Source organism: Garra rufa, chromosome 12 (genome assembly GCF_049309525.1).
Source record: "Garra rufa chromosome 12, GarRuf1.0, whole genome shotgun sequence".
Classification (NCBI taxonomy): Eukaryota; Metazoa; Chordata; class Actinopteri; order Cypriniformes; family Cyprinidae; genus Garra; species Garra rufa.
The window spans coordinates 10,587,600-10,607,710 of NC_133372.1; the positions used below are offsets into that span (position 1 = coordinate 10,587,600).

At 38.6% G+C, this 20,111-nt stretch overlaps 1 protein-coding gene across 1 annotated transcript; it reads left to right on the forward strand.

Annotated features, from left to right (window-relative positions):
* Positions 1-5,539: 5,539 nt before the first annotated feature.
* htr2ab (5-hydroxytryptamine (serotonin) receptor 2A, genome duplicate b) lies at positions 5,540-15,021 on the forward strand. Its single transcript, XM_073852455.1, has 3 exons — positions 5,540-5,909; positions 13,211-13,411; positions 13,555-15,021. The coding sequence occupies exons 1-3, from the start codon at positions 5,540-5,542 to the stop codon at positions 14,355-14,357; spliced, it is 1,374 nt and encodes a 457-aa protein (XP_073708556.1). The 3' UTR covers positions 14,358-15,021.
* Positions 15,022-20,111: the final 5,090 nt, after the last annotated feature.

Genomic DNA, 20,111 nt, shown 5'->3' on the forward strand with positions numbered 1-20,111 from the left:
GGCAATTAGAACATGCTTAATGTTGTTACACCTGCATTATTGGAAAATATGGAGAGGCAACTATTATTTATGTGCATTTTATATAAGTAGGCAGTTATACACTGCAAAAAAGGCTGGTCTTACTTAGTAGTTTTGTCTTGTTTATAGTCAAAATATCTAAAAATTCTTAAATTGAGATGCATTTACTAGATAAGCAAAATGACGTAAGATGTTTAGTCTTGTTTCCAGGGAGAAAAACTAAATTAAGTAATTTTGCTTAAAACAAGTAAAATTATTTGCCAGTGGGGGTAAGTAAAGTATTCTTTAAGAGTATTTTACTTACCCCACTGGCAGATAATTTTACTTGTTTTAAGAAAAACACACTTAATTTTGTTTTCCCCCAATGCAAACTAGACTAATATCTTGCATCATTTTGCTTATTTAGGAAACTAATCTCAATTTAAGAATTTTTTGATATTTTGACTAGAAACAAGACAAAAATACTAAGTAAGCCTTTTTTGCATTGTATTGTTATATCAGAATCTATCGGAATCTCTCAAAATGCATATTTTTGCTCAGTTTGGGCCTCTGAAAAAATTCAAGTGTTTATGAGGCTTTAAGCTCCTATTTTCCTGACTATTATTTAATCTTTGATCATTTCATACTCTCTCCTTTGTCTGATGATTTGTGCTTTGTCCTTTGCCATAGTCACATAAGCACCAGCTTTGCACATCTAGGATTCTGCTTCGAACAGATCACATTCAGAATGAAATCTTTTTTTGTGTGATTTTGATACTTTTTCGTTTGGGCGCTAAACAGTACAGTACAGCTTTGGTTCTGCGCTTCTTCCAGACCACCTACAGTTAAACATATCATGTTCTCCAGGCCTGGTGAGGTTTGGAACGCTGATGAGGTTCATAATCACAGCAGTGTGTGCAGAACAGAGTCTGACACCTAAATCGCATCTCGCTCTCCTTGTCTCCTACTGCTCCCAGGTGAGCAATTACAGGACAGCCGGGAGCCTCTTGACACACACACACAAACACACACACACACACACACACACACACACACACACACACACACACACACACACACACACACACACACACACACACACACACACACACACACACACACACATTCTTGATCCAGCTTCTTCTTATTCTCACACACACTACTTCCATTACCAAGGAGTGAGTGAAAGAGAATGCTCTATCAGTCTGTCTGCCAGCCCGAGCGATCCATCATTTATATGGATCGAAACAGGTGAGGTGGAGTTTTTCCCCCTGTTCTGTCCTCTACAGTTTGAGCACTTCCCTTCTGCTACTGTTTACCCTCCCTGCCACACTCTCTCTGGCCCGTCCTTCACTTTGCTTTTTTTCATCGCAAACCTTGGAGAATTAGCATGAACAATGTTGTATGGATTTTCTGCTTTTCCTCTTTTCACTTTCTGTTTGTCTCTCCTTGTTAGTTTTCTTTCTCACCGTGTGTTTACTCAGCTTTTACTTTTTCCCAGTCCTGCCTTATTTTTATTCTTCTTTCTTTTCTGTATCTATTTCTATCCCCTCGCCAATTTTTTACCTCTATCCATCTCTCCCAATTTTGCCTAGAGGAAGAGGTATATCATTTTTTCTCCATTTTTAATAAAAGTGAGGATGTATTTTTGGAAAAGATTAAATATTAATTCATGATGTGTATTAATAATGCATTATTAATATCCTGTGATGGCAGAGGTCTTCTGTGGAAATTTATCAATTTACCTGGATTATTTTAGGTTGTAACCTAAAGGAAGGGGGGATCAGTGGAACACCTTTCGCAGGATGAAATACATTGTTCTTTTTATAAATATTTGCTTAATTAATGACCCAATCTACTGTTTTTGACATAAATGTGTTTAAAGTTCAGGATTAAAAAGGGTAAATGGGACAAAAAGAAAATAATGCGATGTTAATGTTATATCATGCTACTAATTCTCACTTAACTGAAGTTGCAAGGGTCTATGCATTATAGTTCATTCTTATATTTACCCCACAAGGAGGCCTTTAATATCTGGGGAAAATCATCTATTTAATCTGCAGTCCGTAACTTTTTGGGGTTAAAAATGAACTGAAATCTATTTTTGAGCAAGTACATAACCAGCCAGTCTTCAAATTTATCTCCTTACTTTAGCTGATTCACAACGGTGATCTTGTAATAATGTTTTCTAATTTGAGTGGTACAATTTGCAGGAAATTCGCACATGCTGCAGGTTTTTATGGCGGATTGTAATCCAAAAAGAATTATGTGTAAACACATGTGACTGACTTTTTCAATGGCAGCTGGTCGACTGGAGCAATTGGGCAGGGTGTACACAATTTAATATCTGCCATCTTTGCTCACAGGAGCCACACACCATGAAAAAAGATCCGTAAAATGTACGGTAAAAAACTGCAGCTATGGTTGCCAGAATTTTATCATAAAAAACACGGTAGCAACGTTTTAGGTTTCACGGTTTTTAACTTAAATTTACATATAAAACCATAATTTCATTAACTAATATAATGTTAATGTACCAACCTATTAAAGTAGTGAAATCTGTTTTGTACCTTTGTAATACACTGATAACCACCAAAAGTAGGTGGTGATGAGAATGTCACATGATGAACCAAAGCCCATCACAAGCGGTTTTTAAATACTAACATATATAGAAGGTGCACAGCGTCATTCACACAAACACCTAACACCATCATGCTAACACACATGAAACTGAAATAATGCAAAAAACATTAATTTACCAACATTAGATGTAACATACAACCCTAAGGTACAAAACTGATAAGAAAAAAACTAAGAAGAAACAGTTATTTCTACAAGAAAAACACCAAATTAAAAAAAAATCTGGGAAGTTCAAATCTTTTTCACTTCTGAAAACAGTATACTACTGTAAAATTACATGCAGTGTCCAATGTTGATTCTGAGATTTTCCGAATGCATCGAAGTTTCCCTCTGGAATCGACTCTGATCTTAGTTTTTAACAGTAGATGGCATTGCATGCTTTAGAAACAGCCGTACTCTGCTTGCTTCCAATTCCTTACACATGAACCTGAAAAACTGGATTAGTGCATCATCTCTTGGTACAAACTAAACTCAGAATCGATTCCAGAGAGAATCACGATGCATTTGGAAAATCTCAGAATTGATCCACAAATCACAATGCATCAATTTATGTCACAGCCCTACTAAAATACAATAGAGGGTTTGCACTTACGCCACAGCTTGGTCAGATACCTGGAAGCACGGCCATATTGGAGATACTCAGATATAAACAACAGCATGGATTGCACTGTTAATGTACTACTGAATACGCTGTTCTGCTAATTTATGCTGTCTAAACCATGGAAAAAACTTGTGGAAGCTGCTAAATCATATAAAGGAGGACTTAGTAAGCAGGAAAGTGCGCAATATTTTGACAAAGTAAAGTTTATAGATGGTAAAGACACGTATGAGCAGTATTAATTAAGATAGTAGCCTACTATTTGCCCTACCTGACCGGAAATGATGAGAACAAACACAAATGTTGTCAAGATTCTTGCCCTTGAAATCCTGTTTCAGTTTGCCAACCACAAACGAACCTTTTGTTCCTCAGACATTTTTTCGCACTCTTCTCTTTGATTTGTCATAACTTTTGGCAGTCTATAGTATTTCAATTGTTTTCTCCATCTGACCGATAAGTACAGCCCAAAAAATGACAATAGTTGACCATTTTCAGCAGTAATAATCAGCTAAATATGCAAGTTTTGTTAAGTTCAGTGGCATTGTTTATGCTCAGTGCCATTTTATATTGAGTTTCTTTCTTCTGTGAAAACACACATAGAAAAAGACATTTTGAGGAGTTCTGGGGTCCAAACCACATTGACTTTTTAAAAAAAGAGACCTTTTTCATTTTTTTTCCCACCTATGAAAGAAATACATACAAGTTTGGCACAACATAAGAGTATCATATCGTAAATTATAATAGAATTTACATTTTTGTGTGAACTACCCATTTTGATGGTCCACCTGCCATCAGTATGGTTGTAAAACACTTGTATGTTTTGTTTAACCAGCCCCTTGTGGAGAACACCACCTGGAAAGTGCTGCTGTAAACCAGTGTTGCCAGATTGGAAATGTCCAAGTATCGTACCAGAAGCTCAAAATTATCGTATTTGGGAGAAAATTATCGTATTTGAGTCAAACGTTCAAAATAAAGATATTTATCTAGATGTTACAGCTATTTCTCCTTTCAGCACTCATTTTCTATACTTTATGTTAAACTAACAACCTCAGTTTTGAAACAACTGACCTAAGTGCGACAGGAACATTAACTTGTGCTCGTGAGAGAGAGCCATTCTCTATGATGATTGGTTGAGAAGACGGAAGATTGGATGAAAGACATGCGTAACGCCACGTTCACGTCTCCTCACAATCATGAAGGTAGACGTAGGATCCACACAGCTAGATCTTTGAGAATAGAAGCTCTATAATTACAACAACCATGGTGTCACAAAATTCTGAAATTATCGTACATTGTGGTATTATTGATCGTACATCGTACAGAGGTCAAAATTATGGTACAAATACGATAATTATCGTACGTCTGGCAACACTGCTGTAAACACCTGATTTATTCTAAATATCCTTCTACATTTGTACCATTTCCAGTTTTCCTTGAATTACAACACATTTAAAAGGTTAAATGGGACATTCCATCAGATCCCCCTTCAGTTTCCTGCCTGAAGAGCTTATTTGAATATCTGTGTTTGTGTGTGGGAATAAAAAAGGTTCATATGTCTTTGTTGCAGCTGACAAGCACCAAAGGGACCACTCAGAGGCAAGTCTTTCTGGAGGGAGCTCAAACAGTCTGGCTTTAGTTACAGCTGGAGAGAACTATCTGCAAAGAGAGAGAGAGAGGGAGCGAGGGAGAGAGGGAGGGAGGGAGATAAGAGAGCGAAGTGCTGAAAGGAGAAGAGAAAGGATGAATGGAACAGGACCACATGTTGGGTTGATGTGAGAGGCACGCATCATCAGTGGCTCATTCTCCAGCTCTGGTGTTCGCAGTGACTAGAAACAGGAAAACTCTTCCAGATTAAGCGGTAATGTATATAAACAAAACATAAACTCTACATTGTTAAATGAGTCTAGCTGCTGAAACCACTAGTCTGAAATTTTGGTTGCATGCAATATGGGAATGAAGCATGTTTTTGTGTGTTTATGTGGTGTTTTGTTTAAACTAGGACAGCTGTGAGCATGAAGCATCAGTGTTTTCCAGTCTCTCATGTGTTCTCATTCTTTCTCATTGTAAATGCAGCTGTAAAGTTGCCTCCTCTGAATCACAATCCATCTGCTCAAGGAGCTCTAAACATCCGTCTACAACAACCAGGGGTGTGGAAAACAGGAGGCTCTTGAAGGTGACTGTGAACATGTTGTCGATCTCAAACTGGAACGTTTTGGCTTGTGCAGACTTGGAGTGCAATGCTTCTTATGGACTATGGGTTCCACAAATTAATCGATGTCGCTCTTAAAAAAAAAACATCTGTTAATGGCCCTGAATGGGACGACTGCTGAACTCAGGTCGTCTGGAATATCATCTGAGATTTCAAGAGACAAAAGCACTGAGCATTGGCTCATGGAGCAGAAGGTTCTCAATAACTCTATGGATTGCAATGGTAGTGAAGACAGAAACAGGACAGACTCTTTGACCTCTGAGTATGTCCAGAAGAACTGGGTGGCACTTTTGATTTCACTGGTCATAATCATCACAGTGACGGGTAACATCCTGGTCATCATGGCTGTGAGCTTGGAGAGGAAGTTACAGAATGCAACAAATTATTTCTTGAGGTCTTTAGCCATTACAGACATGCTTCTGGGTATCCTTGTAATGCCAGTAGCCATGGTGACAATCCTCTATGGTGAGTTTCTTTACATTTTTACATATGTATTCATCATGCATTTACAGTAATGCACACTGGAAGGTTATGTGGCAAGGCATTTAAGCCAAAATCGCTGTTAAAATAAATACATTTTTTATTAAGAGGGTTTGCACGTTCTGGTCGGTTACCTGGATACGTGGCCATTGCGGCGATACTTAGATGTAAACAGCAGTGGATTGTACATTGCAATGTACTACCGAAGACGTTGTTGTACTCATTTCTGTTGTCTAAACCACAGAAACAATGTGTGGAAGCTGCTAAATTTTATAGAGAAGGACTTAGTAAGCAAGAGAGGGTGTATATTTCAACAAATCTAAAGTTAATACAGGGCTCAACACTAGAAAGCAATAGTGTTTCATTGGTAACTCCTGTAAACAAAGCTGCACTACGCTGCCCAACAAAGGCTAAGTGCAGTAACTACACCAACACTGAAACTGAGAAAAAAAAGTTTTTACACCAGCCAGTCAAACATGTTGTGGGTAGATTAGTGGTAATGCATTCATGTAATGCCTTCTTAGGAAAAACTACCTGAAAAAACTAAAACACATTTGCAAAAGCAAAGTATCTACAAACTAAATGTGTTCATTCAACTTTCTTGTTGTGTTTCTTACTACATATTGATTCTTTTTAACAACTTTAATATTGATGTTTGCATGCTGTGAATGTTACAACTGCTCAGTAGTAAGCCTCAATATTAAGAGTCATCTGCTCCTTTTACAACAGAGAGTGTTCTGCTCATTTTATTTAAAAAGTAATTCATTACAGACCTAGGTTGCTTTAAAACAATAGCTGAAAAAAAAAAAATTCACACAATTTAAACAAAAGAAGAACAACAAACAAGTAACCTGTTGTGTGAAACAAAGCTAGAACGTGGTAATTTTACAATTTTGCCATTTGCAAATGCAATTTTGACACTCTTGTTTCTCTAAAACGGGACAAAATTGAACCAGGAGACTTTGCCACAAGACAAAACAGTTGTCAAAAAGGTAATTTTAAGCCTTAACTCAATTTTGACCAAATGTGTAGTTACTGCGCTTTGCCTTTGGACAGCAGTTAACATTTAACACTGCTTTATAACGCATTATACAGATACTAGATAAAAAGCAAACTTTTCTGAAAACAGATAGTTCCCCGCAGATATACATTCATATAAACTCCTACCCCCAATTCATTATTTAGGAGTTTCTTCCAATATTTTGTGCATTGTGAACAGTGAGATTGATTTGCCCGCTAGAGTATTTTCTCCTCTTTATGTCTGACTGTTAATGGCCTTTTACACACTAAATACAATAATAATGTAATATTTCCACACAAATTACATTTTGGAACATGCATATGACAGTCCATATCTTTGAGCCCTAATAGGTGGTAAATATCTGTACGATCTGCCGCCTTTGTCGTGGACTGATGACCTGTCAATTCTTCCTTCTGTTTCTTATCCTGACATAGTAAATTACTTTCAGTACTTCATTTTTTTTCGCCAAGCCCATGTACGAATTTCATTCAGTTCAGTGCCATTGTTTACATTCAGTGCCACTGCAATGTCCGACTTTCCGGATTGATTACATAATGTGAAAACCCTCTTTAATACTGATGCTAATGTGATAAAATTGCTTCCTAATCTTGCAATGCAAAGTTAAATCCAGTCTTTCAATTCCCATAATGCCATTTTAAGCCACTAAAACATGTAACATACACATAAAATATGCACAAGGTACTAGAGAGGCATTGTTTACAGTGAGAAAACATCAAAAGTGTGGTGGTGCTAAGGGGCCAATGTTTTTTAGGGCTGTCAAATTTATGTGTAAACTTTATTTTTTTTTAATAAACTTTTTGCGTTGAGATTAATCATGACAATTTTAACCAAATAAAAACCATATCATTTTATGAATAAATAATAGTATTGAGTAGAAAAAGATGCACTGTTAAATTAAGTTATCTATTTATAAAGAAATGTATAATATCACCCTGTTTTTAATATCCATGGGACACATTTCAGAAAGTTTTGGAATATTTGAATATTTGCCAAATTTGTCACTACCAAAACACAGTAATATATAATTTAATAAGAGAGGTTATATTGACCTATTAAGCTTTTGATTACAACTTCCTTGTAAATATATATTTTTCTATTTTATTCAAATGTTTTCAGAGGTAAATTAATAACAATTACAATTTAACAATATTTCAAGTGTTATTTATAAGATTTGTTATATTTTGAATCCAAAAGGCAAAAAGTTGATCATACTGATTTCAAACTTAAAGATCCATTAGTTTGAATACATATTGAACCAAACACTATCATAACATTGATCATAAGTTGACAATTCAGTATACTTTATTTTCTCACAAAACATCCCATGTTTCAGCCGTGACAGGACATTTTTGGTAGTGACAGTAATGTTTTGGTAGCGACCACATCACATTACAGAATTTTAACCCACATGCTAAAACACTATTAAAACATACTAAAATTTTGCGTAACTGTAAAATTTATTTTATTTTTTTTTCCCAAAATAAAGGATTATGTGTTTCCTTTACTCACTACCAAAACAATACCCTGATAGCACACGTACATCTCGGGGAAGTCTATCTGACGTCTGAATTTACATCTGCAAGAAGTAGTTTGCTCATTTGCAATATGTCTATTGGACGTTTCCTATCAGATATCAAATAGACGTCTATTAGATGTCTTTAAGATGTTTATCTTGCAAACGTACGTGTGGTATCTGAGTAATTACATGTTTTGGTTATGACAGTTATGGTATGGAAACTTTACCAAATGAAAAAGATGTCACTGTCAGTAGTGAAGTTCTTTAAAATTACACACAGATTTTTGAACACATTTACATTAAAATGATGGGGCCTATACTCACACCTTGTAGCTATAAGATAAAGACACATGAATATTTCCTGATCATAAATGTAGGGGTATAGTTAATATTAGTCTCATCCAATAACAAGGAGGCTAAAGGCTGCAACCTCTAGCGACTGTACAGCACCTACTAGCTGGCCTCCATTACATAAAACATACACTGTTTCGGTAGTGAGTGACATGAAAATGCAAGACACTTTATGTAAAGTTTCATAATTTACAAAGAAAATATAAAATAAATATATATTTTTAACTTCACTTAAAAAAAAATTCATAAGTTGACAATAGGTGTTAGGGTTTAGGACAGCCATCTCCCGACTGTAAGTACCCACTAAATGATGATTTTATATATATTAAGCTTACTGATATTTGAGATACTATTGTGGGTTAGATAATAAATAACAGATATTAAAATTATCTTATTAGACATCTAGAATTTGAATACTTAAACTTACATGCTTAAATGTGTTTTTTGGTTGTGGGACAGCAGTTAGCACCAATTCTGTAGAATGGCCCATTTACAACTGCCTTTCAATAACTTTATTTCTGTCATGACAACTCTTCGAAAAGTTTAGCATAGTAATGGATATGACAAAGTTAATATATTTGGTCAATTGTAGATTATTGCAGCTGCTGCTGCAAGCAAGTACAGAAACTTGCTACTATCAAAGCATATGGCGATACGGTGCTGTGAGTATTTAAGATATACTGCTGCTGCACAAGCATAAAATAACCCGTAGCAGATCTATACAGGTGGAGCTAGCGAAGGTGAAGGGTTTCAGAGTAACTCTGAAAGCATGCTGTGAAATGTCTAAGTGAATGCTACCAGCCATTTAGAAAGCAGCAAGCTCATTGGTTGCGTACGCAACAACCCATCATCCAGCACCATCTAGAGTTTCATGGCCGAACTAGGCATTTCAAATAGTACACTTTTATTTATTTATTTAGTTGGTACAGAAGACACAGTCTGCACATTAGCCTTGAACCATTGCCTTCCATGGTAAGTCTTTTACTATAAATACATTTTTTGTCATTTTTACAAATCAAGGGACAAATCATCATGTACTGCCTTAAATCTATGACATGCTGTTTACTACTACAGGAAAAAAGTGTGTTATCATCTGTGGTTGCAAACAACACACCACAGATGCTGTTTATAGACATTAAGTTGTTTAGAAGCCTAAACTATCCTGTAAATTTGTGTCTAGTGTCGTGCACACAAATTTTTTATTTGAGCTGTTTTACTGAATCAGCACTCATCGGATGCCTCCAGTGAATTTCTTCCCGGTCAACGGTGTAAACTGTAAACCTTCTTGTAACATTTGTATCTCTGGAAAATGATGCATTTCTCTTTAGTACAATAATTAGGCCTCCATACATTTTGCTGCAAGGTGATTTATTTCAGCGCATAATGAGTGTGTGTTGGGCCGTCTGGTGTGTCCTAAATTAGCCTGCTTGTATTCACGCATGGGGAGAGAAATCCCTCTTCCTACTCCTTCCAGCGCTTTGATGAGGAATTAATTATGCCGTAACGATGCTGCGCTTTGGTGTGTTTGTGCAGAAAAAACGGTTATGCTTCCTGTTTGATGTCCTGAATAGTTTGACCAAGGAGAATAAAACATGCCACCTCCTTGTTCTATCAGACGTACGTGGTTTTGGTGTTATGACAGCTGGCCTTCACTAAATGACGTATGGGCAGATTTACGATAACACAGAGCTAAATTATTTATTCTCCTTCTTTCTTCTTCCTTTAGTGATGAAGTTTGTCATTTAGAGATCAGAATTGTCCATGAACACATAGACAAAACAAAGTCCACCTAAAGCTTAACACATTGTTTTTAAATCATGCAAACACACAACGCAGAACTTTGAGTGACCGCAACTAGTGCACAGCTGGTATCATCTTTTGCCCCCTGAAACATGTAATTCCCACATCTATGATGTAATGGTATTATATAACCGAGTAAGAGTAATTGAATTTATATAGCCTACATGAAACATGGTTGTGCTCTGGTATGCTCCAGGCTCTTTGTATTTCAGCTGAACCTGTTGTGAGAATTCTATGACTTTACAGTTCGAAGCACACCAATGAGTGTGATTGTGCTGCTGATGACTACAACCGTCTGTATCTGCACCCAAGAGTCTTCTACTCTCTCATTTCATATTCCTTTGAACTCAGACCCAAAGGAATCAAATACAGAGACAGTGCCTTCGAAAATATATGTTTTCTTTGTGAGTCAGCAAAATGAAAGGATGAAGCTTGCGAAATACAACACTTTGTTTTGCCAGTGACTACTGGAACCCACACTATTCAGGATAATTATTATTGGTGGTAAAAAAGACTTAAAGAAGCAGAAGATTTTTAGATTTGAAAGTTCAGATTAACAATGATGTATTAGACTCCGAAAGTGAGTTTTCACAGCAACGCTATATAAAATGATTCTCCATTAGTAAACAATTCTTATGTGAAGTGTGCAGAACAGTTTGATAATCTGAAGAACCTTTTGTGCAATGGAATGCTAAAGTTTCTGCATGGAACCATCAATGCCAATAAAGAACCTTTATTGTTAAGAGTGTAGAACATTCTTTTGTCAGTAATTCTTAAACATTACAGTTTTTGCTTCTGTGTAATACAAATTCCAGTTAACATTGTTATATAATACTTTTCCATTAGTAATGGAGTAATGGCTGCTTTTCCATCACAGGAATAAATTACATTTTAAAATATGCTGTATTAACATACAGTGTCTTGCAAAAGTATTCAAACCCCTTCATTATTTTCACATTTTGCTGCCTTATGTTAAACTACTTTATATTATTTTTCCCCCACATCAATCTACACTCCATACACCATAATGGCAAAGCAAAAAAAATAATAATACGTTTTTAAAATAAAAACTCAAATGATTCCATTGCATAAGTATTCAAACCCTTATAAAGGACAGTTGAAATGTAGCTCAGGAACATTCATATTGCTTGTAGATGTTACTGCACTTTGAGTGAAGTTACCCTGGCAAATACAATTGAATAAGTGATTTGTGCATATCACAGCAAAACCAAGCCCTAAGGTCAAAGAAACTGCCTGTAGAGCTCAGAAACATTATTATGTTGTCAAGTCACACATCTGGGGAAGAGCTGCATTGAAGGTTCACAGAAGCATGTAGTCTTCATTACCCTTAATAGAAGAAGTTGAAAACAACAAGGACTCTTCCTAGAACTGGCCTCCTGGCCAAACTGAGCAATTGATGGAGAAAGGCCTTGGTTAGAGAGGTGACCAAGAAGCTAATATTAACTTTAGCTGAGCTCCTTGATCACACGTGGAGATACGAGAAACTTATGGAATGACAAACTTCACTGCAACACTCCACAAATCTGGTCTTTATGGTGGTGTGTCCAAACTCAGTCCTCTCCTCAGTGAAGACACATGAAAACTCACTTGGACTTTGCAAAAAAAGCATGTAAAGGACCCTCAGACTGTGAGAAGCAGGTGACTGTGATGAACCTCAATTCCCAAGTATCATGTATGGGGGAAACCAGGCACTGCTCATCACCTGCAGAGTACCATCCCAAAAGTAAAGTGTGCTGGTAGCAGCCTCATGCTGTGATGCAGTTTTACAGCAGCAGGGACTAAAGGACTTGACAGAGTAGAAGAAAAGTTTAATGTACCAAAATATTGAAATAGTCTTAATGAAAACCCAGTCCAGAGAATTCAGAACCTCAGACTGGGCAGAAGATTCACTTTCCAACCGGACAATGAAACTAAACAAACAGCAACAGTGGCTTATAGACAAATCTGTGACTGTCCCTGAGTGGCCCAGTAAAAGCCGGGGCTTGAACTTAATCAAATATTTTTGGAGAAACCTGAAAATTCGTGTCTGTGGCCAAATGTGCCCACCCAACCTGGCAGAGCTTGAGAGGTGAAGAGATGAGGAGAAGAATGGGAGGTAATTACCAAATTCTGATGTGCAAAGCTGTATTTGGTATGTCACACCATACCAAAAAGATTTGAGGCTGTAAAGGTGCTTCAACTAAGTACTAACTTAAGGGTATGAATACTTATGCAATGTACTTATTTCGGCTGTTTTATTTTTAATATATTAACAAAGTTGTGACAATTCTGTTTTTGCTTTGCCATTATGGTGGATGGAGTGTAGATTGATGTGGAAAAAAAGTAATTTAAAGCGGTACATATTTTGTATAAAAAGTCAGATTTTCTTGCTTACATAGCTTCATGGATGCCTCATTCTATAACCCCAGAAAGATTTATATTGCATAACTGTATTTTAAATGTAGCCTATACATGTATTTATTTATAAATATGTAATACACTTTATGACTGTAACCCATGATGCACAATTACAGTCTTGTTCAAAATGTAACACTTTTTGTGTCTTTCATATGTTAGGTTACACCTGGCCACTTCCCTGGGCCTTATGCCCAATCTGGATTTACCTGGACGTTCTCTTCTCCACTGCCTCTATCATGCACCTGTGCACCATCTCTCTAGACCGATACATCGCCATCCGTAACCCCATCCACCACAGCCGCTCAAACTCTCTAACCAGAGCCCGTGTCAAAATTATAGCAGCCTGGACCATCTCTGTGGGTAAGTTCTAGATCGCACCAAACGCAGGCGGAAATTGCTTTCTGAAATTCTAAACAACTGAGACTGCATCTATTAGCACTGGTATGCCAAACCATAGCTCCAAGCTGTCTTCTCACTCTCATTTTGTCTCCATCTGTCTCAAGTTATCTCCATGCCTGTCCCAGTCCTCGGCCTGCACGATCACACCAAAGTCTTCCGGAATGAAAGCTGCCAACTGACGGACAACAATTTTGTTTTGATTGGCTCCTTTGTGGCGTTCTTCATCCCGCTCATCATCATGGTCGTCACCTACATCCTTACCATTAGTGCTCTGCAAAGTGAAGCGACTCTGTGCCTGGACCAACTTATCGTGCGGCCAAAATGGTCATCTACTATTGGACTCATCCCACGAGGCTCTTTGTCCTCAGAGCGTCTTTTCTCGCGTTCATCTCTCTGCCGTGATGGGGCTTCCAGAGGATCCGGGCGTCGCTCTGTGCAATCTATCAGCAATGAGCAGAAGGCATCTAAAGTGCTTGGCGTGGTCTTCCTTCTCTTTGTGATCATGTGGTGTCCGTTTTTCGTGACAAACGTGATGGCGGTGGTATGCGGTTCAGCGTGTGATGAAGATTTGATGGGGGGACTGATGAATGTGTTTGTTTGGGTGGGTTATCTCTCATCAGCGGTCAACCCTTTCATCTACACACTTTTCAATAAGACTTACCGTGCCGCCTTTGCCCGGTACATGCGCTGTCGCTATCGTGAGGAGAGGAGGCCTCTGCAGCTAATACTGGTCAACACCATCCCTCCACTGGCGTACAGCTCCTCTGGGATTCCCCTGAAGGTGGAGAACTCATTAAAGAGGAGGGCAGAGGGCAGCCGGTCTGGGAGCTTCTCCAACACAGACAGGTCAAACTCTGGGAACACACAAAACAAGCAGGAAAGGGACGAGGTAGTAAGCCATCTGTGAGACTCCAGAGGGTTTTAAATTATGGTTCACATCAACAGACCTTAGAGACCGTCTTTTTGTAGGTGCAAATGAAGTCTTTTATTTTAATATGTGTCCACCTGTGCAGCACAGCACAGTCAGCAGAAGATACTACCTACGGCTCACAGCCAAAAGAGGAGGCAGATGCTTTAAAATGATTTAAATTGAAAAATAATCCATCTCTCTGGGTCCATATAATGCAAGTGGATAGGTCCCTTAAAGTTGAAAAATCATGCAAACACAATGCTTAGATCACACAAGCTCAGTTGATGAATCAATATCTTAAAATTTCCATTAGGCTTGCTGAGGTAGTCTGTATTACTGACTATACACTGAATACAAAACTTGCTCACCGTGGTACTGTAAACTGAAAGTGTCTGCTCTGCTCCATACAGCGTGCATTGCAGAGCCACAGCAGGAGTCAGATTTTACTAATCACGTGAAGAGATTGAGAGAGGTGGTTTCAGTGCGAGCGCTTCGGGTGTATACACAGGCGTGAAGGTGTGCACAGGTAAAATTACTAGGAAATGATAGCGGATGGAGAATTTGGTTATCAAGCAAAGTGTAAAAGTAAAGTAAAAGAAGATGGTTTTCATGGCAAAAAAACATGCAAGCACTGTCACCGACAGCCAATGTACTTTTAATTTTCTTTTTGTTTTTATTATGAAAAGGCTATTGTCTTTGCTGTTGACATTATGCTACAGAGGCTTTTTTATTTTTATTTTTTATTTATTTGATTCCACAATGTTTGCTAAACTTTATGTTATTTATTAGTCAATATATAATACAGCATGTGGTGCAGGGTATGCTATGCCTCGTCTTATTCGTTTTTGTTAATAAACGTTACATAGTTTATGCTCAGTAGTGTGTTTTGGCACCACGCAACCCACACAATAGAGCAATTTCTACTAAGGGGAATCGCTATACCACCCTGTCTCTGGTCCGCGATTTCTACTGAGGGAGGCCCCCATCGACCATTTGCTGAGAGTCCACAAAACACGAGGGTACAGAGGGTAACGGAATGCGATTTCTACAGAGGGGGGCCCCCAAAACGTGATTTCTACCAATGGAGGCTCCCCGGGACCACTTACTGTTCTGTTACACTCGGTAGAAAACACATAACACAATTTTTACCAAGGGAGATTGCTATACCCCCTGGACCCCGGACTATGATTTGTACCAAGGATCCACTTACTAATGGCTCCCAATAAACAATTTCTACCAAGGGTAACCAAATGTGATTTCTACTGAGGGGGACCCCCAAAACACAGTTTCTACCAAGGGGGATCGCTATACCCCCTCGCCCCCAGGCTGTGGTTTGTACCAAGGATCCACTTGTTAAGGGCTCCCAAAACATGATTTCTACCAAGGGTAACCAAATGTGATTTCTACTGAGGGACACCCCCAAAACACAATTTATACCTAGGGGGATCGCTATACCCCCTCACCCCCAGGCTGTGGTTTGTACCAAGGATCCACTTGTTAAGGGCTCCCAAAACATGATTTCTACCAAGGGTAACCAAATGTGATTTCTACTGAGGGGGACCCCCAAAACACAATTTCTACAAAGGGGGATCGCTATACCCCCTCACCCCCAGGCTGTGGTTTGTACCAAGGATTCACTTGTTAAGGGCTCCCAAAACATGATTTCTACCAAGGGTAACCAAATGTTATTTCTACTAAGGGGGGCACTTAGAACGCAATTTCTACTATGGCACTATCACAATACTATTCCGCCCCTGGACTGTGATTTGTACCGTGGGGGGCCCCCATGGGACCACTAGCTATACTCACCCCTTGACCAATATTTCTACCTAGGGTAACAGACACGATTTCTATTCAGGGGGCCCCCCAAAGCGCAATTTCTACTTAGGGGGATTGCTATACTTCCCCTTTCCCCAGGACCACTACCTAAGGACCCCCAAAATACGATTTCTAAAACGCGATTTCTACAGAGGGTAACCGATAGCAGGGGACTTGCTAAGGGCCCCCAAAGTACGATTTCTACCAAGGGCAACTGAACGTGATTTCTACCGAGAGGGATTGCTATACCTGTCCCTGGACTACGATTTCTACTGAGGGATCCCAAAAGGCGATTTCTATTGAGGGGAATAACTATACCTCCTGCCCCGGACCACGATTTCTACCAAGGGGTCACCTGCTGAGGACCCCCAAAGCACGATTTCTACCGAGGGGGATTGCTATACATCCCCCTCCCCGGGACCACTACCTAAGGGCCCCCAAAATACGATTTCTAAAACGCGATTTCTACAGAGGGTAACCGATAGCAGGGGACTTGCTAAGGGCCCCCAAAGTACGATTTCTACCGAGGGTAACTGAACGTGATTTCTACAGAGAGGGATCGCTATACCTGTCCCTGGACTACGATTTCTACTGAGGGATCCCAAAAGGCGATTTCTACCGAGGGGAATAACTATACCTCCTGCCCTGGACCACGGTTTCTACCAAGGGGCCACCTGCTGAGGACCCCCAAAGCACGATTTCTACCGAGGGTAACCAAACTCGATTTCTACGGAGGGGGCCCCCCAAAGCGCGATTTCTACTAAGGGGGATTGCTATACATCCCCCTCCCCCGGGACCACTAGCTAAGGGCCCCCAAAATATGATTTCTAAAACGCGATTTCTACTGAGGGGGATCGCTATACCACTCCGTCCCTGGGGCCGCGATTTCTACTGATAGAGGCCTTCTGGGACCACTTGCTGTTTGGTTACCCTCAGTAGAAAACAACGTAGAAACATGCAATTTCTACTGAGGGGGCCCCAAAACGTGATTTCTACCAAGGGGGATCACTATACCTCCCTGCCCCGGACTGTCATTTTTTACCAAGGGGGGCACCCCAGAACCACTTACTAAGGACAATTTCTACCAATGGTAACCAAAAGCAGGGGCCACTTGCTGAGGGCCCCCAAACATGATTTCTGTTGAGGGGGATCACTATAGTTGCCCCTGGACTGCAATTTCTACCAAGGGTAACCGAAAGCGGGGGACTTGCTAAGGGCCCCCAAAGCACGATTTCTACCGAGGGTAACCAAACACTATTTCTACTGATGGGGATGTTATACCCTCACCCGGACGCCAATTTTTACTGAGGGAAATCAAGAGCGATTTCTACTGAGGGGGCCCCCAAAATGTGAGTTCTATTTGCTATACCCACCCGCCACAATTTCTACCGAGGGTAATTGAACATGATTTCTAGCAAGGGGAAATTCTATACACCACCCAGTCCCAGATGTATCCGCAACAGACAGCTATTTTTTCAAAGTTAAAGCGAAAGCATCCAGAGCCCCGTCCCCTCAGTGTTACTGGTAATACTGGTTTCGTAGCAAGTTTATATACCGCTGTGAACATTTCCACACTGTCACATCCATACTTTCTATTTGCATTATATTGACTCACAGAAATTGATTATCTTTCTGAAAATCTTTGTGTTCATCTGAGGAAAGAAAGTCATATACATCTGGGGTGGTACGATGGTGAGTAAACGATGAGGGAATTTTCATTTTTTGGTAGTATTCTTTTGAAGATGCCAAAGTATTTAAGAGTTTTTTTTGTTGCAATTTATCTTGTATTTGGACAGAAATAGTTTCATGTTCATTAATTTATTAATATTATAGACTGTATTGTGAAGACCTGTGTATTATATGTGGGTAGAATAAATAAACCTTACAAGGAAGGTTTGGTCTCTTTATACAGAGAGATTTATTAGGGATGTTCCAATTTTATTTGGAGTCAACTCAGGCTCTGTTGACTTTACATCAAAACAGCTCAGGAATAACACAAGATTGCAGTCGTATTAGACAATTTATTTCCCTGCAACTTAATGCCTTAAATCCTTATTAAAACAACACACATAGCGTGGCTGTCCAGTTAGTCCAATTTAGAGATGAGTCCTCATAAAATCAAAATTTACACTATTTACTTTGTTAGTGCACATTGCTAGTCTTGAGGTGAACAATTAATCCGTGCAAGTTAATACACTGAAAAAAGTTGTTGTGGTAATCAAGAATTTGCTTCTGCTCTGGAATGGCATTCCTTCTCTGATGACATGTTTGACAGCTTTTGGCAGAATATCCACATTCCCCCCCTCCAACCGTTAGTTCACTGGTGGAGAGGTGTGCTAAAACAAAACCCTGCCCTCTATTTTTCTTAAAATTGAAACTAAAGAAATTCACAAAGCTTCAAATAAACAGTAAAAACAAGTATCAAATTACAAGACATCATAAGGATTACAACATATGGCAGGGGTGGAATTTGAAAGCAAATCAAAAGATTAAAAGCAAATTAATAAATGATTAAAATAAATAAATCTAAAAAAAGGGGTTATAAAATCTACAAAAATCTAAATCTAAAACAATTGGCTTCTGTAATAGCTTTTGGGAAGGTGCACAGGGATGAAGCAATAATTTCAAGTTTTCAAAAACCTACATTTATGAATAAAGAATTTAGCAAATCCAAGAAGATTGTTGTGTACAATATTTTTTTAATACACCAAACTTAACTTTTATAGCTAAAAGGTTGGCATGAACATTGATGCAGGACAATTAACAGCTTTGGGTGATTACAGTCAATGAAAATGTGCTCAGTGGTTTTAATGTCACTTTTTTTCACAAAACTGACAAGAGTTTTCCTCAAAATTAAATTTGGACTAAAGGAATTCTTTTGAAGGATATTCGACGGAAAAGTGAGGAAACTCACTGTTATCTCTTTCAACTCCTCCAGATCAAAATCTTTTAAAATTATGACTGTGTCAATTCGGATGAAGTCTATCAATGAAAATACTTCTAATATACAAATTGCTATATATATATTTTTTTAACTCACCCAAACATAGAAAAGGGAAAGAGAAAGTCACGGAATAGAGTAAAAGAATTCCTTTGAGAAAAATCGACATGCTTTGAGGCATTTACAACTGCAGAATTTTTCATGTTTAAAAGTTTCGGACAATATTTTATTAAAGTTTAACATTCATTGGCGCACTTGCACTGCTGTGTCCAAAGTTTCCGTATGCATTTTTTCATATTCGTCATCCTAAAAATTTGTCACACACAGAAACCTTACACACTTAAGCTGATGATAAACTTGCCAACTGTTTGAGCAATGTTGCTGGGCAACTTTGGGCAATGTTGCTGTCAACAGGCAACCAGGTGATCACAGGGCCCACTACTGATCTAAAGTATCCAGATAGAAATTTGTTACCCATTTTTAATGGGAAAGTGCCCAAGCAACATCGCTCAAAAAGTAGCCCTGTGTATCACCAGCCTGTGATAGTGAGGAATATTTTGTTGTTCTCTTCTTAAAAAGATAAAAAAGAAAGGGGAAATATTGGGTCACAATAGCAATCTAAGGACAAAAACCGGACAAATGTCTTGAAATATATAATCTGATCGATGTCTTGAGATGTGGTAACCATAGTATAAGCAGAATAATTGACTTTGGTCCGTTGAATTCTACGAAAATAATGCACACCACAGGTGTAACGACCACTCCGCTTAGACCCACCACCTCGGGTGTGCATTATTTTCTAAGAATTCATCAGCTCGTAGTCAATTATTCCTTACATACAACTGCAGGTTTTCAATTAAATGTTCGTTCGTTACTAGTTTAAAAGTGACGTTTTGGAATTAGCAACGGAAGCTTATGCTCAGCGGATCTACCGTCAAACTTTGATTTGAATCTGTGGCAGAAGGAAGTAGTTCGCACAAAAGAGAGCTTTA

Coding starts and splice junctions, on each gene's coding strand:
- htr2ab (XM_073852455.1), top strand. CDS start 5,540: ATGGCCCTGAATGGGACGACTGCTGAACTCAGGTCGTCTGGAATATCA. Junction 5,910..13,210: donor CATGGTGACAATCCTCTATG/GTGAGTTTCTTT, acceptor TTCATATGTTAG/GTTACACCTGGCCACTTCCC. Junction 13,412..13,554: donor AGCCTGGACCATCTCTGTGG/GTAAGTTCTAGA, acceptor ATCTGTCTCAAG/TTATCTCCATGCCTGTCCCA.